General features: G+C 42.7%; 2 protein-coding genes across 2 annotated transcripts; one reads left to right on the top strand and one right to left on the bottom strand.

Moving 5' to 3' along the window:
* Positions 1–1514: 1514 nt before the first annotated feature.
* Positions 1515–4766, bottom strand: LOC134471027 (olfactory receptor 7A17-like). Its single transcript, XM_063228537.1, has one exon. The coding sequence runs from the start codon at positions 2986–2988 to the stop codon at positions 1969–1971; it is 1020 nt and encodes a 339-aa protein (XP_063084607.1). The 5' UTR covers positions 2989–4766; the 3' UTR covers positions 1515–1968.
* An 8374-nt stretch (positions 4767–13140) lies between these two features.
* LOC134471239 (olfactory receptor 7A17-like) lies at positions 13141–14070 on the top strand. Its single transcript, XM_063229309.1, has one exon. It carries the CDS (start codon positions 13141–13143, stop codon positions 14068–14070), a length of 930 nt encoding a protein of 309 aa, XP_063085379.1.
* The last annotated feature ends 10019 nt before the right edge of the window (positions 14071–24089 follow it).

The following is a 24089-nucleotide window of genomic DNA, read 5'->3' as shown; positions in this document are numbered from 1 at the left end:
CCACACTCACACACACCCCAGATTTGTTTGACAACCCATGCAGGAGCACCCTAAATAAACTGAGATGGAAAACTGGTTAAGTAACACGGTGTTTCTCTGGAGATCTGGCTTGAGCCAAAGCCTTGAAAGATTTTTCTTGAGTTAGAAACTTTTCATTCTTTTTCTCTGTTTAAAGTTTCCTCATTTACATATTTAATAGAAAAAATACTTGGAAAAGAGAGACAAAAAGCAAAACAGACAAGCAACAATAACAACAAACCCTAAACAGTCACAGTATAGATTTTCAAATCCAGATGATGGGAATTTAATAACAGGTGTAATATTGCATATTGTGACCTCCAAATGGGTTCTTAGATTACCAGATGCAGACACGTAAAGTAAGGCTAATCCTGGGAGCACCAACTGTTCTCTTCCAAGAACTAACACCGTCTGTGGTGCACTCCTCTTAGCTCTCATATGTATATACACACAAATTTCTGTCTCGAGCCTTCTCCTTCTTGTGGACCTTGAACAGAAACTGCAAAAGCAGGCATCAGAGATTGTGCAAAAGGAAGGACAGTGTGTGGGATGCAACGAAGCCCTGGGACAGGGCTCCCCAAACTTACCTCTGCACCAGAATCCCGGGAAGGCCTGCCCTGAAAGCAAATCTCAGTGCAGAAATGTCAAAAACTGGCCAGAAGTCATTTGCTCAGGGGAAACGCTAGATTTGCCTGCCATGTCATGGAGGATCCTGAAAACACCAAGTAGCAACTCACACCTGGATTCAGACTTGGGCGGTGCCCAGCAGTGGTCAGAGGAGCCCCCAACTGTGCGCTTGCATTTTTGATGAAAATGGTGTCACACCTAACTACTGAATTTTAGCACAGCTTCCTGTACAGCAATAGTCAAGTGATACAATAATCAAAAGAAAAAGGAACTGAGGATAATTAAAACCATACGCCAATAATCTTGAAATTTATTTGTATATTTAGTGACAAGATTCATAATGACCCTGCTATGCAGCTTATTTAAAGTAACTGTACTACATGGTGACTGCAGTGAGATTCCACCCCAGACACGGTGGAAGGACACGCCTGTGTGCACAGGGAGTGGGTGACTCTGAGTCCCACGACTGGGCTGAAGACACAGTCCTGTGTCAGCCAGAACATAAAGACTGGACTATTCCTGGGGGAAAGGAGATGCACAGGGCCGGGGTTAGCTCAGTGACAGGGCACTGCTAGCATGCATGAAGCCCTGGGTTTGATCACCAGCACTGGAAAGGGGGAAAAAAAGAATATATACAGGATAATATTGATGAGGGTTCTCATTTAGAGTGAGGGACAGTATCTGTATTCAGATCTAGACATTCTGACCAACAGAACAAAGAAGGTAACTCAGTGTAACAATAATGTGTACCAACCAACTGTGAAGTCAGATTATTAAATTCTCTTCACCTGGACAATGCTTCACAATACACCGGGAAGGAACAGAATACAGACTCAAAATCATTTTCCAAAGCAATACACTCACCGACTTCAAAAATTTATTGGTCATATTAGAGGTCATTCCAGACTCTAAAGTCATATGGAATCAATCAATTTATTCAAATTTGTAGCTGACTTTAATTGCCAAGTATAATTGTCCTCTACTAACAGCAAAATCCTTCAAAGTTGCTGTAGAACACAAAAGATATAAATTGAACATGATACGCTATTGTATAACAATTTTTCATAAGCAGTCTGCTTTGTTCCAGGGCAGACATGAGAATTTCCAAACACTTCCGATCCAAGAAGGGGAACAAGTTTGGGGGAGTAATAAAAGGCACTAGAAAGAAGAGAACACTTAATAAAGTGATTTAATTAAATTATCTAGAGAACTACATCAAAGAAATGGAAATTACAGGCGGTAAAGGGAAAAACGTCTTGCACAATCTGATCAAAGGATCAAAATTCTGACTCCAAAATTTGAGGCCCGAAATGAGAAGCATTTCTACCGAGGTGGGCCAGCTGGTCCTCTGCTCGTTGCCCTCCCAAGAAGTCCTCTCAGCGCTCTCTTGATGTCTTCGTTCCTCAGACTGTAGATGAAGGGGTTCAGCATGGGGGTGACCACGGTGTACATCAGCGAGGGGACTGCAGTAGAGCGCCAGTCTTGGGTGACAGCAGAACTCAGGTACACGCCCAGGAGCGTGCAGTAAAACAGGGAGACCACCGAGAGGTGAGAGGTGCAGGTGGAAAACGCTTTGTTCTTCCCCCGAGCTGACGGAACTGCACGTATGGAGGAAATTATCTTAGAGTAAGAGAACAGGATGCCAGCGAGGGGACAGATAGCCAGCAGCACTGCAGTAACATATATGGCCATGTCATTGAGAAAGGTGTCAGAACAGGCACGGTGGACCACCTGATCCAGTTCACAGAAGAAGTGTGGGATTTCCAAGTGGCTGCAGAAGGACAGACGCAAAGCCATGAGGGTGTGTAACAGGGAAATCAGGACACCCATGATCCAGCAGGCTAGAACCAACAACAAACAGAGCCAGCGGTGCATGATAACCGTGTAGTGCAGGGGGTAGCAGATGGCCACGTAGCGGTCATAGGCCATCACCGTCAGCAGAAAGATATCCAGCCCTGAAAAAAGCATCCAAAAGTACATCTGGGTGATGCAGCCTGCGTAGGTAATGAGCTGGCTGTGGGTCTGGATGTTCACCAGCATCTTGGGCACAGTGGTGGAGGTGAAGCCCACATCCACAGAGGACAGGTTGGAGAGGAAGAAGTACATGGGCGTGTGCAGGTGGGGGTCGGAGACGATGGCCAGGAGGATGAGCAGGTTCCCGAGCACCGTGGTCAGGTACATGGAGAGGAAGAGCCCGTAGAGGAGGGGCTGCAGCTCTGGGTCCTCTGAGAGTCCCAGAAGGAGAAATTCTGAAGGCCACGTAACATTTCCTGGTTCCATGCTTTGGGTATAACTTCCAAAATAAGAATGGAGTGAGAAAAGCAGCATTACCAAAGGATGCATGACTCACCTGACATGAATGTTAGCCTTTTTGCACTAAGGTGGGTAGAACTCAGGGCCTCTCACTTGCAAGTTAGGGGCTCTTGCTACTGAGCTACACTTCCATCCAGATCTCCTAGAGTCAGGAAAATAATTTCTGTGTTTTGCATAGATTTTTACCCTTTAGCAGATTCCAGCTACAGTATAATGTCTCATTAAGAAGTTCTATCTCATGAGCAAAGTGTCAATATTGTAAGAATTTATTGAAAAAAACATATGTTTGAGGAATATAAATTGACAATGGCCCATGTTCAAGGCATTGTGTCGAAAATCAATGAACAATGAAGGAGCCATGGCTCCAGCAAGAGGTGCATGCCCCAGGGAGAGAACAGCCAGCGTCTCCCAAGATCCACACTATGTTGGTACTTAGGGTGCTGGGAAACAAAGGAACCTGCTCGCCTCCCTGGTAGGCAGCCGTGAACCTACTGGTGTGTGGGCTGAGAATCAAACATCCCCGCCAGGTTAGCAAACAAGAGCCAGAGGTCTGCGCACCTCTTGGGAGGTTGACCACATGCAATACAGCAAACACGGGGGATTTCCTTCTATTATCTCTTTGAATGCAAATATTGTTATCAGTGTTTTGCTTTGTTTTGATTAATTGCATGGCTCTATTCAATACTCTGTTTTGATAGGTTTTATAATGTTCTGTATTTGGTATGATTTTGTTGTACCTGATTGAAAGAACAACTATTGTGAAGATAAGGAGATATACTATGGTACCTATTCCTGTTATCCCCGTATCCTGCTCTAAAGTTGTGGAACAATTTCACTGCATTGTCTCAATTGGCTTTATTCTGTCTTTTCCTGTTGTATTTTACTCCCTTCAAAATAAGAGAAGGTTAAAAAAACAATGAAGGAAAGCAAAATCTCTACAGTAAAATGATAGACGGGGTATAAACAGTTTTGTAAAACTCTTATGTCTGATGATGCTAAGTGCTGTTTTCCTGACCTTTTCCCAGGAACAGTCAGCTTGTAAAGAGAGAAGATGATGCTGGCTAGGGTTTTGAATGACGCGCTGGCCCCACAACACTGGGAAGCACAGAATTCTCAGCAGGAGTGAATGGGAGAGAATATCCACACCACATCATGAGCAGGAGGGAAAAGAAAGTGGAAAGTGGGCTGCAGGTCTGAAGTCTCCTTCAAGGATGTGCCCCCCTAGGAGTATAAAGACCTCTCCCGAAGCCCATCTCCACCCACTGTACCACCTCCCAGTAGCTCTACCGTGGGGATCACCCCTGTAATGCATGTTGGTTACAGGACGCTTCAAGATCCAATTGTAGAAAATGTGGTGAAAACAGATGGAAAGGAGAGTTGGTGGGGTTCTGTGTTTGCTGATTATTCCCAGAAGACCAGGGACAAAGTGACATTTGCACAGAAACACCCAGAAAGACAGGTGGGGAGCAGGAGGGCTTCGGGGGCTGTGCACTGCTCCCAGGAGGAGCAGAGGGTCAAAGGCGCTGGAGAAGATGCTTCTCTCAGGAGCTCATCACTAACAAGGAAGCCCTGTGACCAGGGAGTGAGAGGGGCCACCTGTGACACAGAACGAGGACTGACCTGTGTGCAGAGGCGTCTGCTCCTCCACTGGACGTGGAAGTGGAAAGGTCACTGATTCCAGGGTGAGAGGCCAGCTCTGCTGCAAGCGAGACCTCGTCTCTGGGAGAGAAAAAGGTCGCAGGTGTGGGTCTGTGCTGGTGTTTATTGGGGTGCCTGAGGCCTTCACTCCTGCACCCAACTCCTGCTTTTGACTCCTGGCACCCAGAACAGTGTGCAGCCTTATTGCTGCTGAATGTTCAGGACAAGAGGCGGCTCTCTTTCCAGCTGCTGTAATGTTTGCTTTGATTGGTAGAGTCAAAATCCCCCAGGCTCTGACATACGCCCTTGGTTACCTCCTGTGCTGCCTTCAGTTCTGGCTTCTGTGTTGTGAAGGGGGGACCAGCCCCTCTCCTCGGAAGCCTGCACTCACTCCTGAGTTACTAGTTCACACACACACACACACACACACACACACACACACACTGAGCACATCAGGCTTAGATGCAGGAATCACAGTGAGGACTCCTGTGTAAATAACACGGTTTTCTCACACCGGGCACATATTACATATTACAGAGGGACAGACATTCAGCAAGCTGTTGCCATCAGATGAATTTCCATTCATTTTCCATTCCAGAGGGCTGTGGTTTGCCCTCTGTCTACAGAAACATTTTAAAAGCATAAAACATCCACTCAACCAACAGAGCACACAGAACGGAATGAACCTGAGGGATTAAAACGGTGTTAAGATTCAGGGGACTCCTGGGAGGGCGGGAGCAGGAAGCCTCTTCCTCAGCTGTGCAACCTTCCCGCTCGCCTTAACCCAGGACCAGAGACAAAGGGCAGCAACAAAGGCTTCCAGGAGAAACGGTTCTACTGTGCTTTTAGTGTCCAGCGTCTACAGACTGAACAGCTCAGGAGAAAAGTGGGCAAAAGGAATAAGCCAACCATTCAGAAGAGAAAACGGACGAAGAGCTTCTGGTTTTAAGCATTTCATAAGAAATGAAGACAGAGCTCCTCTGTCCGTTCCGCGTTTGTCTGGAGGACTCGTGTGTATCTGGTCCCATTGTAACTCAAGAATCCCATCTGTGAATTTTTACTTCCAGCATTTACTCCCTGTCCTTGTGAGGCTTTGGGTTTTGATCTGTCTGTCTTCCTCTCTCTATGTCTCTGTCTCGCTCTCTTTCTGTCTCTGTCTCTATTTTTGCAAATGCTCATCGATGTGCTGCACTGAAGTCTGCATTCTGATCATTCCCAAAGAGCATGTGTTTCCCCGTGTTCTGCATAACTTCTATGTGGTGGCACCCTGGAGTCTGTTCCTTCACACTGAAAACCTTCCTCAGTGTGATTAAGCCCGGAGGACATCAGGGCACACACACCCATCCCCTCACAGAGTGGCTCTGCCTTTACACTTCTAGATTCAAATGAGAGAATTTTACACACATGTTCTGTTTTGTATTTCCACAAGTAACTCCTGGGTGCCAGGAATACAGGTGCTGTGTACAAAGCAAATTTAAGGAAAAGGAGAAGCTATGAGAGAAACAGTGAGACGGGGAGACTAAAGCAGGTCACACAGAGCAGTGTAAAAACATTGCTATTAAAGATGCAAAATGGTTATGGATAAGAACCACAGTAACCAAAGACCTGTAAGAAACTAACATACAGCTGAGTTAAAGTATCTGCATATATCATTTTAGGCGGATGTATTTCAGGGGTACACAGGCTCTGATTCAATCTCCAACACCACAAAAATCAATAGCTAAATTCTTTCTGTGTATGTGTTAAATGTATTTCAGAAACAAACATAAGCTTTATTCAAATGAATGCAATGTCTTCTAGGTGATGACCAGAATAATGTGCCTTGTAAAAATTCAAATATGTATATATTTCCACCAGCAACTTACACACAAATTTAAAAGCTAAATGGCAAACAGTGAAGGTGGTAAAAATCCCCAATTCCTATGTGTAGAGAAATGTAGTTGTGGTATTCTCTGTTTGTTCCTTTTTTTGTAAGACTCTCTTTGGTTTACACCTTCTGCCCTGAATAACTGAAAATATAGCACGTAGTATACTGACTATTGTTATCCTAAAATCATTTTGTTATGAATTTTAGTTTTTCATAAAATAAAAACAGAAGCGTCATTAAAAAGAGTACTCACCCCCCCCCACACACACCTCACTGTGCAAAAGCGAAGATTTTACATGGACAGTCTGCTATACAGGGAATTGCTAGCAAACCCACAAATACATTCAGAGTCAGCAGCAAGAAAATAACTTCCAGCAAAGTTTATTACTACAATATCCTTTTTAATCTACTAAAGGTTCTCATCTGACTTCTCACATGAGGGAAATAACTGAAAATGTGGACAGTACCTCCTGTACTGGTACTGCCAGGTTGGATCTTCAAGGATAACTCTGGTCCAGAACTCTCTGATGCAAAGCTGCTGCAAATAGAAACACAGCCTACAGTGTCCATCATAAACACGAGGAGACACAGCACACGTCAGACTCTGTCCCGGCACAGCTGATGGCCTGTGTCTACACTCCAGGGATGGCAGGGACCTCCGGACATATTCTCACAGTAAACTGGAGCCTCCTTATTTCTTCCATCCCACTTTTAATTCAGCTTCCACGCCTATTCTTAAAGGTCAGCAATTACCCTTTACTTCGGACACAGGCTGGAGACCTGGAGATGGAGACTGAAGCTCTGGCCCCAGACAAGAAAGACACAAAAGTGAAGCCTAGATCCCCAAACCAGGACAATCCGTTTAGAAAAGCACCCTGCCCGCTCAGGGCTGCACATTCTGCAAGACGGTCAGCGCAGGAGATGTTCCTGTCTCCCAGCAGATTCTCCCTTGGGCATCAGCAAATTCCCTCTAGTCATTCCAACCCCCGTGGGATGCTGCTCCGCACAGAAAATGTTCTCTGAAGATGCTTTGTGACAAGAGCTCAGGTGTAAAATCGAGGTGAATGCAGACTTCACTCCCCCTTTGCCGTAAACTCTCTCGCTTTTGAGAGGTCTAAAGTTACATCTTGTCCCAATCCTGTGTGTGGGTTCCAGTCAAAGTCTAAAATCAAGGAGCCTGTCCGACATCACCGAAGCTTCCATTTTTCCCAAGGACAAGTTCATGTCTTCCACAGCTTACAACATATTCAGTAGAGAAGAAAATCGCTTATCAAGTGTGTGGCAATTATAAGCAATTTTCAGACTTTTAGCCACACTTCCTTGATAATGCAATTGATCATGACATCATTTAAGTTTTATAAATGTCCATTCTAGTGGCCACTACCACTAAGAACCTTTTTCTAACTTTGCAGCTCTTGGGCTTACAGGGTCTATGTGGATCTGTCAAAAGTAACAAATGGTAAACCGATGGGCTCTCATTGGAACCTCTCCAGATATTCCCAGCTCTCATGCCCTAAACTGTGCTCCATGACCAGAATGATTTTCTCTCCAAAGAACACTTGGGAATACTTTGAGAAACCCCCTTGTCCCCTGGAGGGAGGTCCATCTGGCGCCATGAGAGTGGAGACCAAGGACGCTGCTCAGCATTGGACAGAGCACAGGACAGTGTCCCCCACCAACGCCCAGCACAAGCAGAAGGAGAAAGGACCCCAGGAGATCCCGTACTAATCAAGACTCTTCCAGGTTCAGTGTGCAGAGGATTTGTGTGGGAATTTTGTTTAAATGCAGATTCTCATTTTTTTATTTTAAAGAGAATAAAATAAAAGAAAACAAATCAGAACAGAACAATGCAAGCAATACCAAGCTTCACAACCAGACAACAGGTCACCAACAGTGGCTACTATAATGTCTTTTGGTTTCTTTGAAATAGTTGACCATGCCTTCACACACAATAATAGCAAACAAAATAGTATAAAACCATTCAAAAGGATGAAAGCATTACAGGACTGCAAAACCAGATAACAGGAAATGAACAATGGTTACTACAATATCTCATTTTCCTTAAAAGTTGTCCATACCGTCACACATAATAAAATCAAACACAACAAGATAGAACCAATCAAAACAAAAGTACAAAGCATGGTAGGACTTTGAAATAAGATGACAGGAAATCAGCAGTGGCTGTCAAAATGTCTCATTTTCTTCAGAATAGGTGTTCATACCATCACACATAAAAAAATCAAACAAAACAGAATAAAACCAATTAAACAAATGAATGAAAGTGTTATCAGGCTTCACAGCATAATAATAGGAAACTAAGATTACCGTACTTTATCCCTTTATATTTAAAATAGCTGCCCCTACCATCACACAGTGTAAAGCCTAACAAAACAAGACAGAACAAAGCCAAACCTAGCAAAATGGTGTAAACAATGCAAGAGTTCAAGACAAGACAGTAAGAAATTACCAGTAGTTTGCACGTTTCCCTCCCAGGGGTTTCCTCCATTTGCTTTTGGATACCACCACCTCCTTCTGTTTCTTATGCTCGGGGTCACGCGTGTGAGTTCGAACTGTTTTGGCCATGAACATGATCTCCAGTTGCGTCCATTTACCTACAGGAGCCCTGAGATTATTCTACTTTATTGCTGGGAAGCTTTCCACTGCCTAATAATACCATATCTTTCTTATGCATTCTGTAGTTAATGGGAAAGTTACTCTTGGTTTTTGTTTGTGTTTTTTTTTTGTTTGTTTGTTTTGGTCTCCTGTCACATGGAACAATTGTTTTCTCTCCTTTGATTTTCAGTCTATGAATTTCCTTTCCAGTTAGATGTGTTTCTTATATAGAGCATATCAATGGATCTTGATTCCTGATGCCCTCTCCCTGTGTTTCTTTTTATTGCTGATCTGAGGCCATCTACATTAATGGTTACAACCAGCACACACTGGTCTGCCTCTGCCCTGCTGTCCTCCTGCTATTGGCCCCCCACTTTTCCCTTCATTCAGTTGCCTGTCTTGTCTAGGGATCCTCCTCTGCTGCTGTTCCTTGAATCATGCTTTATCTCCCTCTAGAATATTCTTCAGCACTCTCTGTAGGGTTGGTTTGGTAGTCATGAATTCCTTCAGGTGTTCTTTATCATGGAAGTATCTTTTTTCCATCAACTTTGAAAGATAGTTTTTCAAGGTACATCAATCTGGGTTGGAAGTTGTTTTCTTTGAGGGTTTGAAACACTTCCCTCCAACCTCTCCTTGACTGGATGCTTTGTGCTGACAAGTCTGCCGTGATTCTGATGGGTTTTCCTTTATAGGTGATCTGTCTCTTTTCTCTAGCAGCTTTTAATATTCTGTTCTTGGGCTGAATTTCTGGGATCTTGATTATTATATGTCAGGATGTAGATTTACTTTGGTTATGGCCAGGTGAAGTCCTATATGCCTCACTTATAAGCATGCCAGATCCATTTCCCAATGTTTGGAAAGTTTTTTTCTATGACTTCTTTAAATAGCCTTTTAATTTCATTTGTGTCCACTTGCTAGGTGCTGGGGTGAGCCCAAGGATTTTGCTTTTGTTACCAGTTTCTCAAGGGTGAAGGATAGTGGGGAGAAGATACTAGAGGAAACTTTGCTAAAAGTACAAATGAATTGGAAAATACACAGGCCAAGCACCATTTCAAAGGTTCAGTGAAGTTTCAGATCTGAAAATTTCTCCACATAATCAGAACACTGACCCAAATACAGAATATGTAAAGCGACCCAGAATCTTCCTATGTTCCCAATTTGTCTTTCATTCTTTTTGGGATTTTCTGAGTCAGATAATTTATTTGATGATTTTTAGATATTATTCATTTTATTAGTACATATTTGTACTTTGTGCAGCTTTACTGGGAAGGAATTCTGATCCTGGATTCCCCTGGATTTTTAATCTGAGCTGTATAACAAGGAATCAGCAGGAAAAATTTTCTGTGGAGAGCAGAGTCCCATAAGGTTTGGAAAGGCAAGAGGGAGGGACTAATGCCTGAGGGAGAATCTACTGGGAGATGCGAATGTGTCCTGCACTAATTGTCTTTCAGAATGTGCAGTGCTGAGCTGGGCAAGGTGCTTTTCTAAATAAATTGCCCTGGGTTGGGGTCTGAGGCTTCATTAAGGCTGCTGTCCTGTCTGGGATAGAGCTCCCATCACCAAGTCTCCAGCCTGTGTTCGAGGTGCTTACACAGAGACCTTTTTTTGAAAGATTCCATCCAGGTGACCCCAAGAATTCCGGGGGTGCTGAAGGAAAGGCTCAGAGGGACTGAAAGCTAGCAGAGTTTGCTTGAGGGACTTGCTTGAATTTGCTCACTTCAGGGCGAATTTGCTTTAGGGTAGAGAGCAGGCAATGCTGCAGACTCTTCCTGCTCAGTTAACTTCAGTGTTCAGTTACATGGTAAACACAGAGGCATCCCTGGAGCTCAGCACTGCCACAGCTCACAGCTGAGGGACAGTGGAAACTTAGCTACAAGAGGAAGCAATAGGACCAGAGTGGCTCCAGGTTACTGTGAGAATATGTTTCTGCGAACCTGGAGCACAGACACAGGACCTCAGCTGTGAGGGGACAGACGCTGATGTGGGCTGTGTCTCCTCTTCTTGATGATGCACACTGTAGGGTGTGTTTCCATTTGCAGCATCTTTACATCGGAGAGTTCTGGACCCGAGTATTTCCTGAATATACGACCTTGCAGTACCAGTACAGGAGGTACTGCACACATTTTCAGTTATTTCCCCTCATGGAGACACGCAGATGAAAACCTTTGATAGATTAAAAAGGGTATTACTGTAATGAAGTTTGCTTGCAATTTTTTTCTTACCAGTGCATCCGAATGTATTTGTGTTATTGTTTTCAATAATTGTTTTTTTTACATTGCCTATGTAGTTCTTTGCATTTATGCAATGTGGTCAGAGTATTGTTTTTAATTAGACTTTTCTCTTCTTACTTTATAAGAAAACAAAATTTCATAACAAAACATAAGACAATAACTAATATGCCATGTATCATTATTTCTAGTTGTTACTCAGAGTACAAGACATGAACTAGATACTTACACAAAAGGAATGAAGAGATATTAACAGATGGCATTTTTTCCAGATATAAGAATTACAGTTATTATCCACATTCACTATTGCATGTAGTTTTTAAAAATTTGTATGTAAGTATGTTGGGGAATATACATTATTTTATCTTTTCTGATCTAGTTCTACAAAGCACATTATTTCTGGTCATCACTTAGAACATACTATATTCATCTGACTGAAGATCGCCTTTTATTTTCTTGAATGTATTTCACACATACATATTTAGAAAGAGTTTATTTTTTTGTGATGCTGGAGATTGAACCAGAGCCCCGTGTATGCCTTCTGTGCACCTGAACTCCATCCCTGTCTAAAAGGATATATGCAGATGTTTTACCTCAATTATATGTTAATCTCTTATAGATCTTTGTAAATTGAGTTATTATTCCCTGTTGAAGTCATTAAATCATTCCTGTCTCGCATCCTATTTCGAGTCTTTGTTAGGCTGCTTTTGATTTTTTACTAACACCTCTCAGATTGTTCTATCTAGCCTGGTTTCAGTCTCTTCCCCACCACACCTTTTATCTGATAGCTTCTTATTTTCTTTAAATCCGACTCTATACGAAGTACATGTATTTACACACTGTTGTGCAAGCATAAAAGTGAACAAGGAATGTGAAATCTCTTCACCTGAGTCATGAAATCTAAGGGTAAAGTCCGTGTAGGTGAGGTGTGTGTGTGTGACCTAGTGCTCTCTGGATCAGTCACACAGAGGATATTTTTCAGTGTAGGAGAGCAGACTCCCGGGTGTTACCCTACAGAATTTATATAGAACAGCAGGAAACATTTGCTAATTGAGAATGATCAGAATGTAGACTTGAGGGTAACACATGCATTGGGATCTTGGGTTTTTTGGAACCAGGGTTTGAACTCACAGCCTTGCACTTGTGGGCAGAGAATGTAGTTAGCATGAATAAGGTCCAGGATTCCATGCCCAGCATAATATTCACACTTGTGTGTGCCAATACCCACACACACAGGCACACACATACAATCTCCTGACTGTTCTCTCTTTCAAAACTTTTATTTTCTTTATGGAGCCTTGATCCCATTGGATGTTACATGATCATCTCTGTTTTCCAACAGAGGTTCACTTATTGAGGTATAATTGATATCTAAACGGTTACACATATTCTATACGTTGATTTCTGTGAGTATGCATTTGCAAGTCTACACAATCCCTCACCAAAAACTAGCAATAATATATGATGTTCTTTTTTGAATATATTCTTTCTCAACCATTGGGAGGTAGAAATTTTAGTTTTCAGCTTCTGCTCATCATTTTCCAAACAGTTCATACAACATGGTCATCGCCCCATATATATTTCTCAATTGTGAGAAATAATTTCATAGGAAATCTACAAAAGACACGATTTTAGGGGAGAAACCTCAGAGAGGCACAGAAATTTCCAATCAGGAATGGCACGAGGAATTTCCCCAGGGGACCTTAAGTTATACAATGACTGCAATTTATAGACTGCAAAACTTAATTTGTGGAAATTCGACAAAACTAGTAATGTCCTTTTGCTCAAAGAGGACTTATGTGACTTTTCTTTTTCACTGATAGTTGCATCCACCATATGGAAGCAGAAAACAGCACCAGAATTTCAGAATTTCTCCTTCTGGGACTCTCAGAGGACCCAGAGCTGCAGCCCCTGGTCTACGGGCTCTTCCTCTCCATGTACCTGACCACGGTGCTCGGGAACCTGCTCATCCTCCTGGCCATCGTCTCCGACCCCCACCTGCACACGCCCATGTACTTCTTCCTCTCCAACCTGTCCTTTGTGGACGTGGGCTTCACCTCCACCACTGTGCCCAAGATGCTGGTGAACATCCAGACCCACAGCCAGCTCATTACCTACGCAGGCTGCATCACCCAGATGTCCTTTTTCTTGCTCTTTGGAGAGCTGGACAACTTCCTCCTGGCTGTCATGGCCTACGACCGCTTCGTGGCCATCTGTCACCCCCTCCGCTACACGGTCATTCTGAACCCCTGGCGGTGTGGCTTCCTCATTCTGGGGTCCTGGATTCTGAGTGTTCTGCATGCTTTGCTGCAAAGCTTAATGGCTCTGCACCTGTCTTTCTCTACTGACCCCCAAATCCCTCACTTCTTCTGTGAACTCAATCAAGTGGCCCAGATTGCCTGCTCCAAAAACCTTCTGAATGACCTCGTGATGTATTTCGCCCCCGTGCTGCTGGCTACGGTTTGCCTCACTGGCATCCTTTGTTCTTATGCTAAGATTGCTTCCTCCATCCGTGGGCTGTCCTCAGCTGGGGGCAAGAAGAAAGCCCTCTCCACCTGTGCGTCCCACCTCTTGGCTGTCTCTGTATTGTATGGCACAGGCCTGGGCGTGTACATCGGTTCTGTCTCAGCCCACAGCTCACACGCGAGCGCCACAGCCTCTGTGATGTACACCGTGGTCACCCCCATGCTGAACCCCTTCATCTACAGCCTGAGGAACAGAGATGTCAAGAGGGCTCTGCTGAGACTCTTTGGAAGAAAACTCTGAAAGAATCTGCTGTCTCAGGCTGGAGGGGTGTCTGCCATCACGGGACCCAAACCTCGGGCCTCAGGCTGGGATGCTTTGCCCAGCTGAGAATGAAACTCACCATTGCCCTGGTTTACTTGGAATTCCCGTTCCTCTGATTTCAATGTTTCTGAAGATATAAGCAGCTAAGTTTTAATTAATTACCTTTATCAATGCAGATCAGTTACACACTGTAAGGCATTTCCTTCTGCACAATCGTCCCAGCAGCGACGTGCTTTGCTCTGCGTTACTGTTCTTATTACTCTCCATGTCCTGACCCCGCTCTTTCCCCCCGATTCCTTCCTATTCCTGTTCTGCTCCTGGTCTCCTTTCTCCTCTCACGTCATCCGTTTCTATTTGCAGTTCCATTGAGGAGAGGAAAACATGACACAGTTTTCTTCTGAGTCCAGTTTAGTTTGCATAACATAATCTCTCCTGTTCCACCCATTTTTCTCCAAATGACATCATTTTATTCATTTTATATGTCAGTCAGCTAATCAGTATACCTGCCATCAGTCTGTCTGTGTAATCTTTGTGTCTCCCTGTCCATCTGTCTGTCACTGACCTCCCTGAGTATGCATTTCATCCACATCACGTCTTCTGATTGGAGCCTTGGCTAGTCCCATTCCTGGGTACTGGGCACCCCGACAAGCACGGTTACACGGGTGCCTGTGGAGCAGAATAATTTTCATGCTCTGATTATACACTGAGGATGTTTGCCGTTGGTTCCCATGGCGGCCATGTGGTAGTTTTTCTGGAACCTCTGCACTGATTCGCACAGCAGCTATGCTGCCGAACGTTCCCGCCGATGAAAATAAAATTATTTTCTCCCACGCCCACATGTGTGCTCTCGATGCTCCTATGATGACAGGGTGAAACAAACCTCAGTATACTTTAGATTTGCATTTTTTAATAGCGAAAATATCGACCACGTTCTTTGCAATTCCTGCCTATTTGCACTCGTCCTGCTCAGTGCCTGTTCATTATTAAATCTGATGTTAATTTTCGGGGATCTTTATGTATTCTTTCACTAGTGTAGCCGGCGTGCTGTTTTGTGGAATGTTTCCGCCATGTCTTGGCTGTGCATAAACCCTTTAATTTCATGGATTCCCACTTGCTGACTCTTGCTGATATTTTTGTGCTGCTGGAACTCTTTGGAGACGTCCCTCCCTGAGCTCATAACCTGAAAGGCTTTTCCTACATTTTTGCTACTAATTTCAAAGCTTCCGGTCTTACACTGAGGACTTTGACATTTTAAAGATAATTTTAGTACACGTGGTTTCTTCTTCTTATTCTTTTTAATCGGTAACAGGGATCAAACTCAGGACTTGCGCTTGCAAGGCAGGCACTTAGGTCGCTGAGCTAAATCCCCAGCCCCACAGGTGGTTGCTTCTGCGTGTGAATTCCAGTGTGCCCAGCAGCAGCTGTTCAATGGCTCTCTTTTCTCCCAAGTTCACTTTTGCAATCTTCACCAGGAACCCGGAGGGCTTTAGTGGCGTGGGATTATTTCCATGTCCTCTTCTCTATTTCCGGGGTGCCCTGTCTGCCCCGCTGTGCAGAGCCGTTTTGTGCCATTGTATTAAAACTGGAAAATGAGTCACAGGGAACAGAGAACGGCCATGAGCATCTGACTCCCCTTCCCCAGCACCAGCTGGAGGGGTGGCTAGGCTCCTTCCCTCGGCCCCTCTTTGCTCCCTCTCTGCCTCCAGGCCCTGGGACGCTCTGCCTCCGTGTCCCCTGGCTGCCCAGCAGTGTCCTGCTGGCCATCAGCCTGAGTGCAGGCTGCCGCGTCACTTCCCTCCGCTTCTCTGGTGCTGCTGTGATGGCCTTTGCGAGAAGAGGAAGGGCATTTGATAGAACGAAAACAGAGACCCTTATTCACCCAAGAACCCCCCCAGTCAGCCTTGCAGAAGATCCTTGTTTCCAGCCCTCCCCGTCACCAGCCCAGGCCTTCAGCTGCTGTGTAGCAAGAGCGGCTCCCAGCGGCTCCTCCTGCTCAGTTCAGGAGCTCTGCGTGTGTACTGACCCTCTGAGCTGCGGCACAGGCATGGCATGATTTTTATACCAGGCAGTGTGATCAGAACGGACATCTCAGTAGGAGACCTCATCAGAATAACTCATCAGTGCTGGACTTTTTAAATAACCATTCTATTCAATGGTCTGACAAAAATAGTCATAAGGTCATCTATCTTACACACTTACACTCACACTGTCAATGTCTGAATGTTTGGCCAGTTTTTATGCTTTGATTTTTAACTTGAAAAACAATTTCTAAGATGATAATATGTCAGTATCAACTACTGATTCCTTAGTATTAAATTTTAAAAATTTTTTTATTGAATTCTGTATTGTACTGCCCTTCTTTTGTATTTTGTTTTTTTTCTTGCTTTCTTTAAATAAAAAATAAAAGCTCTGTAATTTATAAGAAAGATAATGCGCTAAAAGGTTTTACTCCTGAAAGGCAGGAGGGAGAATGGAGAACGGGAATAGAAAGCAGATTTACTGGTGCCTAAAACACCGTCTCAGGAGCAGAATCCGCACGAAGAGTATCTTGTCACAGCAGGCCAGTGTCCCATGGGACAGCAAAGTGAGGAGCCCACGAGGTAAGGAGAGGGACATAGGGCCACCGAGCCCATATAGGTGCCCGAATGCCCCCTGGGTGGCCCTCAGCTGTGCAGCCTGGGTAGAAGGACACGGCGGTTACTGAGATCTGAACTCTGCCTGGAGACTGACGCTCAGCTCCTGCCCACCGGCTTTCCTCCCTCACAGCTGAGTGTCCAGCAGTACCCAGTCAAGGGGCATCTGCACGGTGACACAGGACCTCCTTTCCCGGCATCCAGGTGTGTCTGGGAGCTCAGCAGATGCTGCAGCACAAGGTGGCAGAGGCTGGGTCCGAGGTCCCCCGAGAACCAGTGTGCCCAGCGGCAGCAGGCGGTGACCTGGCTGCAGGCTCCCAGCCATCCAGCCACAGCCCTGAGATTATCCACTATGCTCTGTTTACTCCTGATGCTGGCAGGAGCGGTGAACAGTGCGCCCAGCGCCCGGGTTTGCTGCTGACCAGAGGGAGGACGAGAGACAGCGCAGCAGGAGCCTGAAGGAGAAGCCCAGGCGCCTGCACTCAGGGAGCCTGAGTCACAGACGCCCCTGTGAGGGGAAGCAGAGAAGCCATCAGAGTGCGCCCTGTATGCTCTCTTCCTTTCCTTTTGGAAGAATGGTCTAATTCACATTATCCACCTGCAAGTCTTTGCTTTAAATAAGCAATATAAAGTGAGATTCTGCATCTTTGCTCAGCAAAGCATTTCAGACACTTAAACACGTGGATTTCCAGCTCTTCCCGCATTTCTGTGCTTTTTGATTGTCCTTGGCTTGCTGTGATTTGATACATTTTTGTACAATTCCTCCATTCAGCCAGGATCTGGAAGGCTTCATTCTTTTCACTTTGATTAAGACACATTTAATCTGCATTAAGTTCATTTGTTTATGTAAAACAAGCTAAAAATTTAGAGACTGTTACTTGTGTGATTTTTGAAGACTTCCCGTCACATTCTGCTGCTCCCACAAGCCTTTGACAATTTTACTGTGAACTGATAACCTGTGAAATAATTCGTGTTCTGTGTCTTTTCTGATTCATGTTTCAGATTATCTTTTCAACTGTTTCAATCAGTGTGTACTATATTCATCCATATAGATATCATGTTAAATCTGAAATATAAATGATCTGAATAGCAAATAAAAGATGATAAGAAATGAGGGTGACACTGTGGATATGGGGTGATGTCTGGGCATCAGGGGAGCCTGGAGGACAGGAAGGGGACAGGGAAATAAGCTGACTGGATGTAACTGTAGTTGGATAAATTTCTCCACATGAAGGTAATCATTATGCATCCCAAGCACACACTAATATTAAAACCATATCAAAGAATGAAGACACGCACATCAAAATTTAAAAAATTAAGAAGTCACTGCCAGAGGTAGAATAATGTTTGCTGGAATGGTAAGGGAGGGGAGATAGGGTTTGTTGATGAATGGGAACCAAGCACAACTTCCCAGGAGGAAGACATGTTTATGTGTCACAGCATGATTCAGGGATTACAGCTCACCCAAGTAGCTGTGTATTTTTACCACATGATATTCATAAATCTTAAGAATCACACTAAAGGGCTTCCAAAGTGCTATCTTGGGTTTTTAATTGCACATATTCTAATAAGGAATTAGAAGAGAAGACACTATCTTTCTCAACACAAAAGATTTCCCAGTGTTTCAATGTTGTTGATTAAATACTGCACATGTGTGCTGTGCTGTGACTCCGCCCCTCATTGTCATGTACTGTCATGATGTTTTATTAAAAATCCAGGACTGATCTGAGGGACAGAGTATTTGCCTAGAATGCTGACAGCCCTGAGGTCAAACTCTGTTTGATTGCAGATAAATAAAATCTGTAACTATATTTTGCTAAAGAAGAAATATACCTTTACCAATGCAACACTGTAACTCGTTGATTTTTAAGTGTAGCTTGTTTAAAAGTTCTTTCCGCGTTTTGTGTGTCTGCAAGCTCGCACACTTCGAGTGCAGAATCAGACCCTGTGAATGCTATAAACGCTTTTTACCTATACTACAGAATTGTCTGGTAGCGCATCTCCCTAATCTCTCTCTCTCCCCCTCCGTAATTCCTTCCAGACTCCCCTCTAATCCCTTAGCACATCAGATTAAATATTTCTTTTTTTTAAAATTTTATTTAAAAGGAAAAAGAGAAAAGCACAAAACAAAACAAAGCGGTGTAAGGGTACACCTAATACAGAACTACAAAAAAAAAAAAAAAAAAAAAAAAAAAAAGAAAAAAGAAAAAAAAAGACAGTAAGAAATCACCAGTTAATAGATTACATATTATCATCTTAGAAATAGTTGCTCAAATCACAGTATCAAAGAATACAAAGTGGACATTCAAACAGTGAGACTACAAACAGTTGTGTTCAATGATCCAACCAAAAACATTAATATGGTCAGCTATTTAACACCCCTAAACACACTTGCTGTTGTATCTTTAGAGCTCTTTTTTTCCCTCTCTTTTTTACAACAAAATTTACACATTTTGGGTTTTATTACTCCTTAGTTCTTATTACTTTTTGGGGGGGGGGAGAGAATAAAGTCAAATATGGCAAAACAAAGCTGTCAGTCAAAACCAAGGATAGACATAGCACATGATGTAAAACAGAGTACAAGGTTATCAACAATGGTTATCAACGATGTCTCTTGTTTCCTTAAAAAGAATTGTCTATCTCATTAGATATTATAAAGTTGAACAAAACAGTAGAGAAAAAGACCAATAAAACTTAGGCATTGTAAACATTACAGGACGTCCAAAGGAGACAATAGTCAAACCAGCATGGGCTTCTTAGTGAATCTTATTGCCTTCAAAGTAGTTGCCTATACCCTCAAACTTGATACTATCATACAGAATGCAACAGAGTCTAATCAGTCAAAGGGGCTGGGCAGATCTAAGGTGCCTGCATCGGCCTCCCTGTGTGTCTGGAGGACTGTGGATATCTCCGCCGGACTGTTTGGGTCCCTCCAGGCTTCCAGGTGCAGTGAAGTGGAGAGCTGGGTTTGAGGCCTCTACATCCGCCTCCCCATCCCGGTTGCACTTGGAGAACTGCTGAGCTTCCGACAGGTGGGCGGGCCCACACTATCCCCGGAGCCCAGCCTGTTTCGCTGCCGCGCCTGGCCATCGGTGTGCAGAGGAGGGGCAGGGCGGATCTGAGGTGCCTGCGTTGGCCTCCCTGTGTGTCTGGAGGACTGTGGATATCTCAGCCCGGACTGTTTGGGTCCCTCCAGGCTTCTCGGTGCAGTGAAGTGGAGAGGTGGGCTTGAGGCATCTACATCCGCCTCCACATCCCGGCAGCAATTGGAGAGCTGTGGAGCTTCCAAGGGGCAGGTGGGTGCACAGTGTCCCTGAGGCCCAGCTTGTCTGGAACTGCGGAGTTCTGAGCAGGCAGAGGAGGGCCATTGGTTCTGCAGGCCCAGTGGCTTGGGGTAGCGTGGTGCCAGAGTCTCAGTAGCTGCAAACATACAAGGGGATTTTCAACAGATCCTGAGGAAGCTTTCAAATAACACTTGAAACACAGAAATATAGGAAAATGACAAAACGAAAGACCAAATTACAACCTCAAACCTCCAGCCCATCTCAAGAAACTCTAGGAGCAATGTATATAGAAGAAAATATATGCCATTCACCTCAAATATCAGACACAATAGCTACTGAAATTGACAAGCAACTCCAGGAAGCTTTAAAGAAATTCAAACTCGAAATAATCTCCCAGATAAAAGAAATGAAAGAGATTCTGAATATATCTAAAGAAAACACAGATAAAAATTTGGAGGAACTAAACAAAAAGATAGAATCCCTAGACGAGCAATATAAGAAACAAACAGAATACATAATGCAGATGCACAGAGATATACAGGAAATGAAAAACTCCACTGAAAGTTGTAAAAACTGCCTTAATGAAAGTGAAGATAGAATTTCAGACCTTGAAGACAGGATTGCAGCTAGTGAACAGGAAAGGAAAGATCTTTTAAAAATAACAAGGAATCAGGAAACAACAATTCAACAATTGCAAGACGATGCAAAGAAGAATAACATAAGAATGATAGGGATTAATGAAAAAGAAGGAGACAACATAAAGGATGTCAAGAGGATATTTAGAGAAGTAATAGCTGAAAATTTCCCAAGCATGAGATCAGAAACTGACATCAGGATCAGTGAAGCACATAGAACTCCAAATAGTCATAACCAAAATAAAACTACACCCAGACATATAATAATCACCATCCCAGAAATCCAACACAAGAATAGATTATTAAAAGCTGTCAGAGAGAAAAGACAGATCACTTATAAAGGAAAACCTATCAGAATCACAGCAGACTTCTCAGCACAAACGATAAAGTCAAGAAGAGCATGGAGTGAAGTATTCCAGATCCTAAAGCAAAATGATTTCCAACCTAGACTGATGTATCCTGCAAAACTATCATTCAAAATTGAAGGGAAATACGATACTTCCATGACAAAGAACAGATGAAGAACTTCATGAACACCAAACCAACCCTGCAAAAAATATTGAAAGACAGTTTAGATACACAAAGGAAAAAACCACTAAGCAAAGCAGATAATTAAACAGAACAGAAAGATAAAGATGCAACAGCAGAGAGATAACATGTCAATAATAAACCAGCATTTAACAGTAATAACCATTAATGTAAATGGTCTCAATGCACCAATCAAAAGAAACAGACTAGCAGAATGGATCAAGAAACAAAATCCAACCATATGCTGTTTACAGGAAACCCATCTAACCCAGAAAGATATTCACAGACTGAAAGTCAAAGGATGGAAAACAATTCTTCATGCAGCAGGAATCCAAAAAAAGGCAGGAGTAGCCATTCTGTTTGCAGACAACGTGAACTTTAAACCAACAATGACCATAAAGGACAAAGAAGGTCACTACATACTCGTAAGGGGAAAACTCCAAGAGGAAGAGATAACTATCTTAAATATATATGCACCAAACTCCAGAGCACCCAGTTATATAAAACAACTATTAACAGAAATGAAAAGTCAAATTATCAGTAACACAATTGTAACAGGAGACCTTAATACGCCATTGACACCAAGGGACAGATCAACCAGACAGAAACTGAGCAAAGAAATAACAGAACTGAATCACACCTGCGAACAAATGGATTTGATAGACATATACAGAATGTTCCACCCAACAACATCAGAATACATATTCTTCTCAGCAGTACATGGATCATTCTCTAAAACAGACCATATATTAGCTCACAGAACATATTTAAACAAATGCAAAAGAGTTGCAATCATCCCTTACATGTTATCGGATCATAGTGCTCTGAAATTAGAAATTAATGATAAAAGATACTGCAAAAATCCCGCAAACACATGGAAACTGAATAACACACTCTTGAGTAACCAGTGGGTCACAGAAGAAATTAAAGAAGAGATTAAACAATGCCTAAAAGAAAATGAAAATGCAGATACAACTTACTGGAATCTGTGGGATGCAATGAAAGCTGTTCTGAGAGGAAAATTTATTGCACTGAGTTCCCACATCAGGAAAACAGAATGAATACAAATAAATAACTTGATGCTACACCTCAAACAGCTAGAAAAAGAAGAGCAAGTCAAGCCCAAAGCCAAAAGAAGAGAGGAAATTATAAAAATCAGAGCAGAAATCAATGCAATAGAGACTAAGAAAACCATCCAAAGAATCAATGAATCAAAGAGTTGGTTCTTTGAAAGAATAAATAAAATTGATAAGCCCCTAGTCAACCTTATTAAAAAAGGGAAGAAAAAGCTCAAATTCATGCAATAAGAAATGAAAAGGTGAAATCACTACAGACCCAATAGAAATACAGAAGATCATCAACACCTATTTCGAAAACCTCTACTCTCAAAAGTTTGATAACACAGAAGAAATAGACAGATTCTTAGAAACATATGAAGTACCAAAGCTAGATCAAGAGGATGTAAAACTGTTGAATAACCCAATCTCTGTTAATGAAATTGAAAATGTAATTAAGTCCTTACCCACCAAGAAGAGCCCAGGCCCAGATGGATTCACTGCAGAATTCTACAAGAAATACAAAGAAGACCTAATGCTGACACTCCTCAAACAATTCAATGAAATTGAAAGGGAAGCAATCCTTCCTAAGTCATTCCTGGAAGGAAATATTACTCTAGTACCAAAACCTGAGAAAGACCCAACTAAAAAAGAGAACTATAGACCGATCTCCCTAATGAACACAGATGCAAAAATCCTCAATAAAATATTGGCAAATAGGATCCAGCAAATCATCAAGAAGATTATACACCATGACCAAGTGGGATTCATCCCAGGAATTCAAGGATGGTTCAACATACGCAAATCAATAAATGTAATCCACCATATCAATAAAGCCAAAAATATGAATCACATGATCATTTCTATAGATGCAGAAAAAGCCTTCGATAAGGTCCAACATTTATTCATGATAAGAACTTTACAGAAAGTTGGAATAGATGGTCTTTACCTCAATATAATAAAGGCCATTTATGACAAACCAACAGCCAGCATCATACTAAATGGCCAAAAATTGAAAGCCTTTACTTTAAAATCAGGCACAAGACAAGGATGTCCTTTATCACTACTCCTATTTAATATAGTACTGGAAGTACTAGCCAGAGCAATTAAGCAAGAGAGAGAGAAATAAAAGGGGTAAAGATAAGAAAAGAAGAAGTTAAATTATCATTGTTTGCAGATGACATGATTCTCTACATAGAAGACCCCCTAAACTCCATGGAAAGACTCTTAGATACAATAAATAAATTCAGTAATGTGGCTGGATACAAAATCAATACTCAGAAATCAATAGCATTCCTATACACGAACAACAAAATCACAGAGAGGAAAATAAGAGAAAATACACTCTTCATATTAGCAAGCAAAAAAATGAAATATTTAGGAATTACTCTTACGAAGCAAGTGAAAGACTTATACAGTGAAAATTATAATACACTGAAAAACGAAATTGAAGATGATCTCAGAAAATGGAAAGACATCCCTTGCTCATGGATAGGAAGAACAAACATTTGAAAATGGCCATTCTCCCAAAACTGTTATACAGATTCAATGCAATCCCAATAAAAATACTGTCAACATACCTTATAGATCTAGAGAAATCACTCCTAAATTTCATCTGGAACCAGAAGAGACCTAGAATCGCAAAGGCAATTCTAAGCAGCAAAGACAAAGCAGGAGGCATCAAAATCCCTGACTTGAAGTTATACTACAAAGCAACAGTAGTAAAATCAACATGGTATTGGAATCAAAACAGAGCTGAAGATCAATGGAATAGATTAGAAGATACAACCACAACTACAAACACACTCAACCACCTTATCTTTGATAAAGGAGCCAAGCAGGTTCACTGGAAGAACGACAGTC

The sequence above is a fragment of the Cavia porcellus genome, unplaced genomic scaffold (assembly GCF_034190915.1).
Source record: "Cavia porcellus strain 051 isolate PalLab524CR breed Dunkin Hartley unplaced genomic scaffold, mCavPor4.1 scaffold_17, whole genome shotgun sequence".
NCBI classification, from domain to species: Eukaryota; Metazoa; Chordata; class Mammalia; order Rodentia; family Caviidae; genus Cavia; species Cavia porcellus.
The sequence above is the reverse complement of the archived record's forward strand: the minus strand, read 5'-3'. Positions and strand labels throughout refer to the sequence as shown.